Below are 14,142 nucleotides of genomic sequence, written 5' to 3'. Positions count from 1 at the left end.
GGGGGGGGGCGACAGTGCCCGGGGGAGCGCGGGTGGATCAAGCCCGTCGCCAGTTTCTTTCCCCCCCGCCCCTTCTGCCTCGCCTCGACTGTGTTAGGCTGTAAAAAGAGCCGTTCCACAAGCGTGAGTTTGCCCCAAAAGTCTTCTAACCTGCCGGTACCGCTTGGAAGAAGCTGGGTAGGCCAATACTGGGGCCCCTCGGGTAACAACACCGGGTGCCGCTCGCCTGCCCAGGTGCTGAGAGAGGGAGACCTTAGTCCCTTCGGCAGGGACTCTGCTAGGGTGCCGAGGAGCAGCCCTGCAGTGGGACTGGGTGGCTGTAAGGTGAACTGCCAGCCCCTCCTCCCCACCCCAGTTGTTCTGTGTTTTTGGCCAAGCAAAGGGGTCAGGGGAGACAGCTAAAAGGGGGGCTACAACAGGTTGAGTTTTTAATGCTGACAGGTGTTAAGGAATACGTAGTGTCTACTGCTGTTACAGTGTGATAAGTATATATGCTAAGTCAAGAAGTGAAGGGATTTCCTGGTTTGTTGGAAAGTAGAAACTGGAGTGAAGCTAGATGCTGGATGGATTTGGTTTTTATTTCTCTCCATCCTCTCATTGCGACATTTTGACACTGAGATTTTAGTAGAGCAGTATAGTCTGTTTCTGAAGATCTTGTCTCAACCCATCAGGTGTCTGTCTGTCCTTGGTGTGGACACTTCTGTGACTGGTTCGCAGGTCTCTGGTGCTAGTACTGACTCACAGTTTAGCTTTGGATGTAATTTAGATGCAGTTGTGTTGAACTAGCTGTCTGGTGAAGTTTAGGAATCTGTTACAGGAACAAACATTCAGGTATTTAGGTAAAGATCCCTAGCTCTGTGATTAGGGAAAAAGTCAAATGAATGTGGATGGGCATAGGGTTATTCTTAAGCCTCTAAGAGATGGCTTGAAATTTGCTGTCTTAGATGCAGTATGGTTTAAGTCTGACAATGGCAGTAACTGGTATCTTCAGTCAGTCTTGAGCTTCTAGGAGAAGCCTGAGCAACGGTCTTGACGTAGGCTGCCTTTGTGCATGTGAAATTCAAACACAGAGATTGATGCAGCTGCAGGGCACTTTCTCTGAAGGACTGGTAGGTCTAGAGTTCATAAGATACGTCAAACTGTTTTAACTCATTAACCTCTAAGGTACAGAGGAAGGATTCTGATTGGGGGAAACCATTTATCTCCTGTCCTTACTCTTGAAAGTGACCTTTCTCAAATGTGTTGAGTCAAAAAGCACACACAAACATTATTTCTTAATTTTGCTGTAGTGGATTTTGTGCCTTCTCAGCAGCTTCCCCAGATGAATTATTTAGGCCTAAGTTGAATTCTCAAGGACAGAGAAAGCACTGGTGTGGTTTCTATTCTGGGCTTTAGAGTCTTTGAGTGAAGTCTTGGAGTTATATGTGTACCTAAATACTTACTTTGAAGTGGGATGGGAATCTTTTAATACTGTTTCAATATAATATTTGTCTTACTGTGTTTCTTACTAAGAAGTTTGCCTTTATGTTTCCTTCATTTATCTTTCAGTGAAATGTGTTAGTAACTCAGCTATATTGCCTTTGGGCCAGCAAAGACTGGGCGGAGAGCTTCAGGTTCCAGATCTTTACCCATGCCTCTTCTGGGCTTTAGGTTTCCCTAGGTTTGTCTTTTCCAAATAACAGATTAAATATGCCTTAATTGAAGAGAAAGGATGGGTTAAGTATAGTTCTAAGGTGCAGGTGACTATATAATAACTATAATGAAAGAAATTAACAGGTCTGTTGTGGCTCCTCTATGCTGTCCCATTTTCAATGATTATTCCAAAACTCTGTTCCTCCAGCTTAGACTACTGAGTGTTGCTACATGTTTTTGTACATTTTCAAAAATGTTAATGTGCTAATGCAAAGATTACCTTCTCTTGGTCAACTGCTCATCATTTAATGTTCATGTGCTTTTAGCTGTCATTTTGTTGAATTTGTGTGACTTGATGGTGCTATTGGGAGCCCTGTAGGAAAAAGGAAAGGAGTTATTTTACTACCATCATCAGGGATCTAATTGATATTGGTAACCCTTGATGGCAGGGTAGATACCCAAGGCCTTTCTGTGTAATTGTGAGATTATGTCATGAAAGGTAGGAAACTCACTCATGTGCTGTGGAGGGTAAGTTTTGTTTTTTCAGTCACTTGCATGATATAGCAAGTTGTGTATTATAAATAATATGAATGGATTTATTTTTTTTTAGGAGCTGTTTATTGTGCTTAATAATTTAGCCTGGAAATTTTAAAACACCATTAAAATAATTGTGTAGTGTTTCTGCTGTTTACTTTTACTGGTAAAATAAACTGTGTCATATGAGTAGTATTTCACTAATAGCATACTTGAGGATACTAACATAGAACTAGATTCTATTACTGTTCAAAGTTTTGAACAGAAAATAAGTACTTGTTAGACTATGTTTATCTGTGTTTAGCTGTACCAGAGAAACCACAATATGGAAACTGGTAGTTTTTGTAGTAAAGCTATTTGATTTATAGTACTTGTTTTCTAGGCAAGATTATACTATGTTTGTTCTGGTTTGGGACACTTAAAGTGCAGTCAAAAGCTTATAAACAAGAACTGCTTAGGGAAGCAAGTTCTGAATGATAAGTTATTTGTAAAACACAAGCTATAGCTAATGTTTTTCACCCTGTAAAGTGCCGTGTGTGAGGTTGTTAACTGTCATCAGAAACACAGCCCACGAATAAAGTCTTGCTCTGTAACAGTAGGAGTTGTGACATTGTTAGTTGGAGCCACTGACTGAAGCTCTTGTTGGGTGGAATGGGAAGAGGACATGAGTTGACAGAGTTATGGCCTCATTATCATGTTTGGTTTTGTTGGTTTTTTTTTACAGAATAGGACCATTTTCAAATTTGATCCAGCAGATGAAGACAAAAGAAAGGTAAGTAAAACAGGCTATTGAGCTGCATGCCTGGTCTGGTTAGAACTATAAAAAAGTGGAAGCAGTCTCTTAATTTAGCTGCCATTGTGAAATGATGCAAGTAATGATTATCAAGTTCTATTTTAATACTTGTTTCTTCGGTGCAAGAGACATGACAACTGCCCATTCCCTTTTCTTTCTGAAAGGGAAAAGCAAATTCCCCAAGCAAAAAAACCTGTCTTGAGTAAAAGTAGTAACAGAAAAGCCTGTAAATAATTTCCTTGGGTAAAGGAATAATAATATTCTTTTGTCTCTACTGGGATAAAGATTTTGCAATACATGTTTCCATTTTCTCTCTTAGCAGGTAGCAATATCACAGATGTATTTCCTGTCTGTGTTAGATACTGAAAGAATATTAGAGATTAAGATGAAGGTGTAAGTACAGAAAAAACCTGTGAAGCTGTAAAGGAGGCAGAGCTACAGAAGCCCATAAACCCAAAGGTAGCTGCCATAAAAAGAACATGTACTGTGCATGTCACGTTCCAAAGATGGGAAGTGTTTGTGTGTTGTAGCATGGAGCTGTGCAGGTGCCTCAGGGCTTAACAGGTCTCTTGAGATCCATCTACAACCTCACATTTGAAGCTCAGACTGCCATTGACTTACTATTTCTTCTTTTTTTTTTCCCCAGTAGTTATTTTTATGGTGTAATATGTAATGACAAGACCCTTCCTTTCTTCCCTCTAATTAGTTTTTGGGCTGATTTGCATATTTATTCACAAAATGTTAATTAGTGAATGAGGCTGCATGTTTCTGCAGTTTCTGAAATAAACTCAGAGCTTGAAATCAGAATTGCAAGGTTGCTTCACGGATAGCTTGTCTCAGCTTGGACACACACTAATTCCATTATCTTGTGCAAAGTCTAAATATTTTCAAGTGTTAAGTTTTTTTTTCTGGTAGAAATGGGTGGGATGAAAAGTTTCACTGTCCTTTGTGTTTACAAAACCCTCAGTTAGGTGTATTGTAATTTTCAGTTACAATTCTGTACTACACAGATGACTCAAATATCTCTTAGCTTGCCTTCGTCTGTGGCTTTACTCAAAGCTGACATTCAGTAATGTGGTGATGGACTGTGTGTCCTTTTTCATCTGCAGTGTCTAGTCTGGAAAACTGAATGCTGACTAAAGAACACAGGAGAAGAGAACAGATCAGAAGCCAAACTGGCAAAAGCTAAATACAGACAATGAGTGTTGGGAGAGTGGGAGGGTATAGGATTTTCTCTGTGTGTGGTTGTTTGGGTTTTTGTAACATACTCAGCTGCATATGCTCAATATCCTTAGTATCTGTAAAACACTGAGTACTCTCCTTTCATCCTTCAGTTAGGGTAAAAAATAAAAATGCTTTAAATTGAAAGGTAAAATAGTACATGCTCTTGCTAAGAGCAAACTGTTGAAGTTGTCACCAAAATGAATGGGGGTTGCTTGAAGACTGCATGATGTAGCCTCATGCCAGCAGGTCAAGGGAGGTCCTCCTCCTCATCTACTCTGCCCTCGTAAGACCTCATCTGGAGTACTGTGTCCACTTCTGGGCTCCCCAGTTCAAGAGGGACAGGGATATGCTGGAGAGAGTCCAGTGGAGGCCTACAAGGATGGTTAAGGGACTGGAACATCTGTTATATGAGAAGAGGCTGAGAGACCTGAGGCTTTTCAGTCTTGAACAAAGAAGACTAAGAGGGGACCTTATTAATATTCATAAACATATGTGAAGGGTGGACGTCAAGAATGGGCCAGATTCTTTTCAGTGGTGCTCTGTAATAGGACCAAGCTGCAACACAGGAAGTTCCATCTCAACATGAGGAAAAACTTCCTTACTGTGAGAGTGACAGAGCACTGGAACAGGCTGCCCAGAGAGGTTGTGGAGTCTCCTTCGCTGGAGACTTTCAAGACCCGTCTGGACACGTTCCTGTGTGATCTACCCTAGTGTTCCTGGGGCTGGACTAACCCTAGGGGGTTGTACTTGATGATCTTCAGATGTCCCTTCCAACCCCTGTGAGTCTGCGATTCTAATTCAGAAACAATTTTCATTTCTTGTTTAGTAATACCAAAATACACTTGAGTTGATAGTATTTGCAGTTTTGCTGCTGTTAGCTTAGAATTATTACAGTGGAAGTGTTCAGACCAAGGGTCAAAATCCATAACTAAGTCATTTAGTAGACTTGAAGTTCAGGTATGCAGGCAAATACAGAAGGACTTGAGGATTTTGTCTTTGGTTTCTGGTGCTATTGGAAACTTGCCATATAACCTGGTGAATGCAATACGTACTTCTTACCAGCCTCTTGCTGCATGTTGAGTTTGTTCATGCCCAGGGGTAAATTTGCTTTTAGTTATTTACTGTAGCAACCTTCACAAACTTTGTTGTCAGTCATTCAAGTATATGCAAGAGTGCAAGTAAAAGATCAAGATTTTTCTCTGCCTCACCATAAAATTTCAGCTCTGACCTTAGAATTACACCAGGGTTGTGCCTATGGTGTGATTTGTGACATAGGCATAACTGAGCTTTATGGTTTTATGGGCTGTTAGGGAGAGGACAACCCATATACAAGTGACACACTATAAAATATGAAAGACAGAAAGGTCAAAACTATGGCATGACTATAGAAGCTGGGTAAATCAGACAGGAAAACTTGTTCTGCCATAATACAGCTATCAAATCAGGGTGCTTTATGCTGTAAACTAACTAAATCAGCAGTGAGTTTGTAACACTGAACTCCAGGAGGAAAGCACGTTGTGTCCTCTAGAAGACAAGAAGAGAGATCCTACTGTTAAACTTTTCTATCTGGATAGAGCCAGAGGACTTTCTCATAATTTGTTAGCTTTGTTTATACCTTGACAGGTCCAAATCCTTCTGAAGTATCAGCACATTTGTGCTGTTTACAGACTTCAAATGGTAAGAAAATTGCAGCACTGTTTGTGTCCTGAAAACATCTGTCAGTACTGATTCCCTAGTTAGCCAGGGCATTCCATGACCGGAAGGAGCTTCAGCACCATCTGGCTGGGTGATACAACAGAAAAAGTAAATCTGTCCAAGACAGCAAGCAAGACTGACTTTTTAAAAGGAATGACGATGCTGAGTTTTGGGGAGGAAAGGCCAAAAAGGAGGCAGGAAACAAATATAAGACTATTACTCATAAGCCATATTCTTACCTGAAATGGCAGGGTCTCTGTGATTTACATATTTTCTCTTAAACTCCTTATCTTTTGTCTGCTTCACCTCCTGAAGTACTTGCATCATCTCGTTTCTACTCTGCTGTTTCTGGCGTACTGTGTTGGATCAGTCCTGTAATGTAAATCTCTACAGTTTGAGATGAGTTTTTCTTGATCTATTGTTCAGGGTCAATTTTAAGATAGTGGATCTAAAATTCAAGACTTCCCTCAGTGAGAAGAAAATTACTGCAACAGTCTCTTCCCCCCGCATTGCTGAATGTTTTAAAGGTGTTGAAATAGATGATGGTAAATCATATCAGATGTATTGTGGGACTTTCTCTCCCAGTTAAATTCATTATGTGTGGAGATTCCTTAAGGCTGTGAACTGTACCATATTGAACTTTGGAAAGATGGAAGTACTGAAGTATGTAGATGGAGCAAGATGCTGTCACGCTCTAAATCTCAGCAGAGCCTCGTTATTAGATAGTGCTGTTGACACTGTGACACTTCTGGGAGGTTTGAAGGTTCCCACAGCCACAAAGGAACAGAACTTTTCTCTTCCCAGTGACTGTTGCAAGCTTTTAAAGTCTGTTAGTGAGTGTCCTGTAAAAATGTTAAGCTCAAGTGTTCCTGTGGGCACACTGTGTGGTATCTTAGTATTAATTGTTGTTCTGACTACTGAAATCCCTTAAGGGAGTACCAAGAGATGAAATGTTCCTAACTATCCTTCATTAATACTATGCATTTGATCTAATTCCCTCTGGTCCTTCCCACTTCCATCCAGCATTTTTCAGTGATTGCATCTCTTAAGGCTTATGTCAAGGCAGTGAAATGCACCTTTCCTTTTAAAACCCTTCTTTCACCACTGGGTTAGAGAGGTTATAAAAGATTCTCCCTGTTCATTGGAGATGGCATGGAGAGGGCTGCTGAGAGTGCAACAGTGCAGAATTTTACCTTTACCTGACTCAAAACCAGGTGTTTGTTCCAGTGGTTCTGATAACAGACATTACTGTGTATGCTCCTCACCTTACCTGCAGAGTGCTGTCTAGCTTAAATTCTCACATGTTTAAACCTGTGATGTGGACTTCTACCATGCCAGAGCTGGCAGGCTCCTGCCAAACAGGCCAACCTCCCGCTGTGGATACAGGCTGAATAGTGAAGTTTTGAAGTGAAGCAGACTGAATCCTCAAGGAGTACAATTCTACATCTTCCTTGCCCACATCTTTCCACATAGACTAGGCAAAAATTGGGCATAGCACTTTCAGAGAATGTTATCTAATGGCCCCATTATTCAGCACAGTTGATTGTATATGTTATCTAAATGTTGTGTTCACTACCAGAGAAAAGAAAGGTTTGAACTAAAGTTTCACATACTTTTGTGCGTTTTCTTACTGCCTTGGATGCTGAACTCTGAAACCTAATAGCAGAATAAAACAATTGTTTTATTCCTTTGATGCCCTCTAGATAGCAGAAATTATTAGCCAATGTTCTTATTCAGCAACTCCAAGTTGCTCCTGGAATCTCTTATCTCTGACTTGCAAAAAACATAGTTTCTCTTTGGTTTTCTGCAACACCAATTTGTATAGTTGACTGAAAATATAAGAAACATGTAAAATGCATATTTTTGCCTTATTTGAGATGAAGAAGGACTTGTGTTTTAAGAGAAACTTCTGAATAACTTTGAGAGCCATGGAAGCTGAAGAGGAGTTAGAAAAATTAATGTGCAGTTTATTGTGATTACTACTAACATTCCATTGATCTACCTGAAAATTGGGTAGAGTCTGCTGTGAATCTTCATGTTTGTAATAAAGTAGAAGGTATGTTTGAGGAACAGATAGCAATACAAGTTGGGTAAAGAGTAGCAGACCTATGCAACCTGTTGGAGAAATACAGTTCCTTGTGAACTTCTTGTTTGGTGCTACAGTTGATTTCATGAACCATTCTCATTGCTGAACAACTGCAGAACTAGATTGAATTAAATTAAGAGCATACTTCTCTGGAACCCCTTAAGACCACTTAATTAAAAATGAAATTTGAAAGTTATGAAAAACATGTAAGAAGCAAAGTGAACTAAGGGGACTTAAGCCAGTGCAGCAGAAGAAAAGCATGACCTGGTACCACTTATGATGTTCTCATTCTTCTAAGTAAATTATGTGTTCTGGTACATCGTACTTGATGGGGCAGAAGACATGGCAGCTTCTGGTTCAGCCAAGTTAAAAGAGTGAGCAAGCACTCGCTGTTAGATCTGTGGCTTTTCTTTCCCAGCTATTAAAGAAGAGTGGGGAGGACTAATTTGATTTTTGTGAACAGTTCATTAAAAAGCTTGATTTTTGTTTAAGTTAAACTTAACAAGCATACTAAGTTTTATACATCTGACATACTTGTATTACTCCCTGTGTGCTAGTTTCATTTGCTGTTCCATCAAGCTGGATGTATTTATGCCTTGAAATACACAAAGAAGTCTAAAGAACATTGATCTGGAGAAATGAGTGAAGATAATAGAAAAGCAAGCACACCTCCTGTGTTCTGCTGTTGTAGAATATCTGTTCTTGGTGGACGCTTCTGGCAATTTTGTTACTAATATGCTGTCACTGTGGAAAGTGGGAGCAACATGTATTTCCAAGTCAATTTGACAGCAGTTTGGTTTTTTTACTATCCTTGCTTTAATTTCAACTTGATTATGGAGAAGCATACCTCCACTGGTACTTAGAGCATCTCTGGCATAATGCACAAATAAAGGTGCAGAGGAAAAAGCATGCACTCTTTTCCTATGATGTTTAGCAGAACTTTGGTTGTTCACCTTTGAGTTGCAGCTTCTCTAACACTGAATAATCTGTGTCTAAATTGAATGTTGTATTCAGTAAAGCAGTGGTGTTTGCAGAATGGAGGCTGGTCTCTCCTTCCTGCTCTAATCAAAAAGTCTGTATCAGTAAAGAGACTGATTTGCCAAAAGGGAGTAAGAAAATAAAGGGAAAATGTCTCCTTTTCTCACCAAAACATTTATAACTCTGGTGTTGAGAAACTACAGTAACTTCAGCCGACATAATGTAGCCAGAGTTTAGTGGTCTGTGAATTGGAAAAAGTGAATATAGGTCAAGTGTGCTTTCTAAACATCTTCAAACACAAAAAGAAGAGGTGGAAAAGGGTCTCATGTGTAGGCACCCCGGCACCAAAGAGTAAGATCATCCTATTTTTCACAAGCATATGATATCCTCAGCTGAAGTTGAGCCTGGAACATATTAATACCTTCTAATAAGCAATTACAGTGCTCCCTTCTCTTTCTCCCCCTCCCAGTTTAATTAGCCTGTAAGCAAAGATGTGGAAAGAAATTATACCTTTATGCCCAAAGCCACACAGCAGGTCTGTGGGTGAGCAAGGAAGAAACCACGGATCTCTTGTATCTCAGGATACTGCTTTTTCTATAGGACTGAGTTGCTTCTTAGCTTCAAGCCTTTATGCTATCAGGATAAACGACTGAAATAGATTAACATTTTACTCTTCAAGACAAAGCGACAAATAGATGTTTCTGGACTTCCTGTTTTAACAGGCAAAAAAGTTTTAGAATGTTTTATCATTAGTCACATTACTGCATAGGCAAAAGGAGTGGTGTGTATTGCTTTGTCTTAGCCTTACTGTTAGCATGAAAACTGAGAATTCCTGAATTTTTAGAGAAGTTTGTGTATTCTACGATTAAAAAAAAACAGTTTTAAAGGACTAGAAACTGCTTTGATTTTGTGGAAAAATATGTGAAAAACACTTACTGCTGTAGCATGACTGATGAAAGTCCAACACCCTTCTGGGGCTGATTTGGGGAGGAAATCGGTCTGAATTTGGGAAGGTTGGTATCTTTGTAGTCTAGTCAAATTGAGTGTTCAGATTTTATGTGACTGAGACTGAAGACCAGAGTACCAGATCCAAGATGGGAATGGGCTCTGCTGCTGATAAAAATGAGTGGAAAGTCCCCTGAATTTCAATGGGTATTGATGAGATCAGATAATTTATGAAATGATCCTTGGTATTTAAAGCCCAGAAGAAGCCTTTAGCACTGCTAAGGAAAAATCAGATACGTTTTTGTGCTGTATTTTTTTACTGATAAGGTAAGGTTTGAGAAAGGCTAGTATCTTGGGTTCATGTGTTGTTAATATGGTACTGCTACGCAGCTCCTGAAGAGAGAGTCCAGTTACTGAACCAGATATTGAATATGGGTAGATTATTACAGGTCACCTTGTAGTGGCTGATGTCAACAAAGAAGACTATAACTGCTAAGTCTAATAGAAGCATACTTCAACAGGGAACAGAATAAACTGACCCTTTCATGCAGTTCTCTGAAATGTCCTTGCAGTTCAGTGTTACTCCTCAAAACAGGCTTCATGACTTGCTTCAGTTTGCAAAGCAAAATCAATTGTATGGATAACTCTCTTAACAATAGAAACAAATTTCTTGGGACAAGTTGAACTGTGACCAGATAATTTGACTGTGGATCTAGACTGGTCATTTTTTGTTTTTGACACAATTTTTAAAAACAGTGCCACGTTCAGAAACACGTAGCGCAGGTCTAGGTACTGTGCTCAAGTCAGGGAGTTGTACAGATATGTGGGAGCAGCAGTGTCAGGTTAATGTTGAAGAACTCGCAAAACTTTGTGCTTAGTATCTTTTTCCAGGTGCTTGCCTGGAAGCAAGCCAAATGTGGGTTTAACACTATTGGTGGTGTCTGTAATACTCTAATGAATATTTCTAATGTTGTCTGAGTGATAGTAAGAGGTAGAGCTCACTCCTTTTTTTCATGCTCTTAGAGGATTAATCTGGTCACGGCTGTGGAGATGTAGTCCACATCATGGCCATCTGGTGGTGCTTATGGGTGGGCTTCACCCCAGGACAAGCATACTAGAAATCATATTGTGATTTCCTACTTTGTTTACAGATTGTCTTTTAACATAAGTCTTCCAATAAAACTGTGATATGTTTCAATGTCAGAGGTAACATTTCTAAGAATCTTACTTAAGAAGGGAAAAGTCTATAGATTAGGTTGAAGTGGCAACACAGATTATACCTGTTACCAAATATGGAGTACTAATACTAGTGTGCTGAGCAGCAGTTGGTTTCGTTTCTTTTCTCCCAGCCTCCTCACTGAAACATCCTCAACTTACAATATTGCAGTTATTGTATGTGTGACTATTCTAGTTTGAGGTATTTTTTAAAATCTCCCATTCTTGCTAGCTGTGTTACTCTGGCTACTGCAGTTTTCAGTCCTGATACTGAGAAAACTTTCTATCTGGCAATGGTGAATAGCATCTGTCATTTTGGCTTAATGCTTTTGCAAATGTTGGTGTGTTTGGGTTGTATCCATGAGGAAAAAAGCTTTTGTTTATCTTTGGGAGTCTCTTGAAATAGTTTGTATTTTGATGCTAAAGCTGTTCCTTTTCTGTTTCTGTGTGTTTCCTTAGAAACTGTGTGAGGGAATTCTAAACATCCTTGAAAAAGACACAAAAACTTCATGTCAAGTTGCCTGTCTGGAGGCCCTACGGATTCTCTCCCGGGACAAGAAGGTTTTAGTGCCTGTAACCACGAAGAGGAACATGCAAATCCTTAAGAGGCTAGCAAAGCTGGACACTGTTGAAGATCCTTTGGAGAGAGCGTCTGAATTCCCTGTTATAGTAGAAGCTTTAAAATGCCTCTGTAACATAATTTTTAATAGTGCTGTTGCACAGAAGCTCAGTTGGGAACTGAATCTTGCAGCTGGGCTCTGCAATCTTCTGGAAAAATGCAAGGACCAACATGACATTGATGTTGATGACATTAAGTGCTTTGATTTGCGTCTCCTCTTCCTCTTGTCACTTCTGCACACAGATACTAGATCGCAGTTGCGCCAGGAACTACAAGGAGTGCAAGTTTTGACTCAGGCTTTGGAAAGTTCCCTGAGTGTAAGATGGGCAGAAGAATATAAAGCAGTGGAAGATCCTGACAGGCCTCCTCTGTCTTTGCAAGAGACGGATTGTGCCATTGAGGCACTAAAGGCTCTTTTTAATGTAACACTTGACAGTTTGAATGTCCACAGTAAGGTAAGGCTTAGCTGAAGTGTTTTTAAAATGGTTTTTGTTTGTCCTGCAAGAGTCAGAACCAGCAAGCAGATACACAAGAGACAGTTTTTGTCCAAGCCCCAGAGGAAGAAGTTTAGAACTTAACTTTTGCTACTGTAATTTTGATGGAATATGATTGCATTTTTCAAAACAGCAGCTAAGATAGTATTGAAATTTTGCATCATAATTTGTATGCAAAATCAGTCTGAGAAGATTTGTCTGTTTGAATTCTGATTATGCCATGTTTGATGATCTTGGGCTTCCAAGAGGTGCTGAGTCTTTCATGCTCATGGCTTTGAATACCAAAATAACTTTTTTGTTCCTCTTACTACTTTGGCAAAAAATCTACTCTGTGTATTTTCTGTGTTAGGGGTGGAATAGCTTGGATTATATAGTGCAAGTTAGAACTGTGTGTTTTAAAATAAAAGAATACAAAGACAGCTATTTCATAAGAGTCTTTGATTTCCAAAAGAGAATGGAGACCTTCCAATACCTGAAAGGGGCCTGTAAGAAGGCTGGGGAAGAGCTGTACACAGGGCGTGTAATGATAGGACGAGGGGTGATGGTTTCAAGCTAGAGAAGGGTAGATTTAGGTTGGACATTAGGATAAAGTTCTTTAATATGAGGGTGGTGGATCACTGGCACTGGAGAGGTGGTGGGGGCCCCCACCCGTGGAGACATTCAAAGTCAGGCTTGATGGAGCTCTGAGCAATCTGTTCTCGTGTGAGATGTCCCTGCTTATTGTAGGGGGGTTGGACCTTTAGAGGTCCCTTCCAACTCAAGACATTCTATGATTCTATCAGTTTTCTTCACAAATGATTAGCTGGCTAGGAAAAACTTACATTAGAAAGTCTATCAGAGGGCTGCATCTCTGAATAGTGTGAACTGCAGCAATAGGGTAATAATTAGAGCTGAGAAGTCTTGCTAGTTTTCTTTTGGTTTTGGGGCATGATAAGTACATCTACTCGCAACTTTTTTTTTTTTTTTTAACAAATAACTCTGAAGCAAGAGCAGTACTATTTTTAATATATTTGTCTTCAAGCCTCCCAACACCAGGTTAGGACTTAAATATGATCTTTTAAGATGAGGTCAAGTGTAAGAACCAAACACACTTTCATTGTTACATCTAATTCATAAGATTTGGCTTGTTTTCTTCATTATAACATCAGATCTATTTTTTTTGTAAACGACCATTTTTGTTGAATAACCTAAGTCTGTGCTATAGTAATAGAATTTTTAGCCCACATCATATTAATAATGTTGTTAACTTTTCACCAAGCATTATAAGTATGCAGCATATAAAGCTAAGCAGAAGTTTACAGCAGTTAAAATCAATACATATTTTTTTCTGTTAGTGCATTGGACTAAACAGCAAATAAGTCATTAATCATAACATTAAGGAGTGTAAAACCTGAGAAAAGTCTGAAGCTTATTCTTTGCTTTAATGTCTCAAGGATACATTGAATAAGAAATCCTGAAATTTAAGACTGAGTGGGGGAAAAATCAGAGAAGAATACTTTGAATTTCAAGGAAACATAAAGTGAGAGCCTTTTGTATTGTTCATATTCCTGACTTAGACCTTTATTAAAAATATCCTTTTGTCAGAGAAGATTTTTTTGATTAGGCAAGTAATTGTTTCAGAGGTAGAAACTTAAGTTGAGAAAAATTACCTAAAGTCAAGCTGTGACACAGCTGTATGAATGTTTGCTAGTTCGGAGTTTGAGATGTATCATCTTTGTGATTCAGTTCTTGTGTATGTCAGGTGTTAAGTTGGAAAATGAAGCTGTATTACATGTTCACCTCTTGAGAAGTAAGCTTTTGAAATCTAGATCTTGAAGTTGATACACTCTTATGGAATACTGGGAATCTTGAGAAATTAAAAGCCCAGTTTACCACAGAAAGGCAGGCAGGAGGTGGCACACAACACAGCTTTGGCCTTTCCTTATGT

The 14,142-nt window shown here is 39.4% G+C and overlaps 1 protein-coding gene across 1 annotated transcript in view; it reads left to right on the top strand.

The window, feature by feature from the left end:
• RIC8B (RIC8 guanine nucleotide exchange factor B) overlaps positions 1-14,142 on the top strand; it is a 35,276-nt gene that overhangs the window by 1,563 nt on the left and 19,571 nt on the right. Inside the window, exons 2-3 of the mRNA XM_010005853.1 lie at positions 2,891-2,938; positions 11,562-12,176. Coding sequence (XP_010004155.1) covers positions 2,891-2,938; positions 11,562-12,176 — 663 coding nt within the window. The remainder of the gene's footprint in view (positions 1-2,890; positions 2,939-11,561; positions 12,177-14,142) is intronic.

The sequence above is a fragment of the Chaetura pelagica genome, unplaced genomic scaffold (genome assembly GCF_000747805.2).
Source record: "Chaetura pelagica isolate M959 unplaced genomic scaffold, ChaPel_1.0 scaffold79, whole genome shotgun sequence".
In the NCBI taxonomy this organism is placed as follows: domain Eukaryota; kingdom Metazoa; phylum Chordata; class Aves; order Apodiformes; family Apodidae; genus Chaetura; species Chaetura pelagica.
This window is presented reverse-complemented; position numbering and strand designations above follow the sequence as displayed.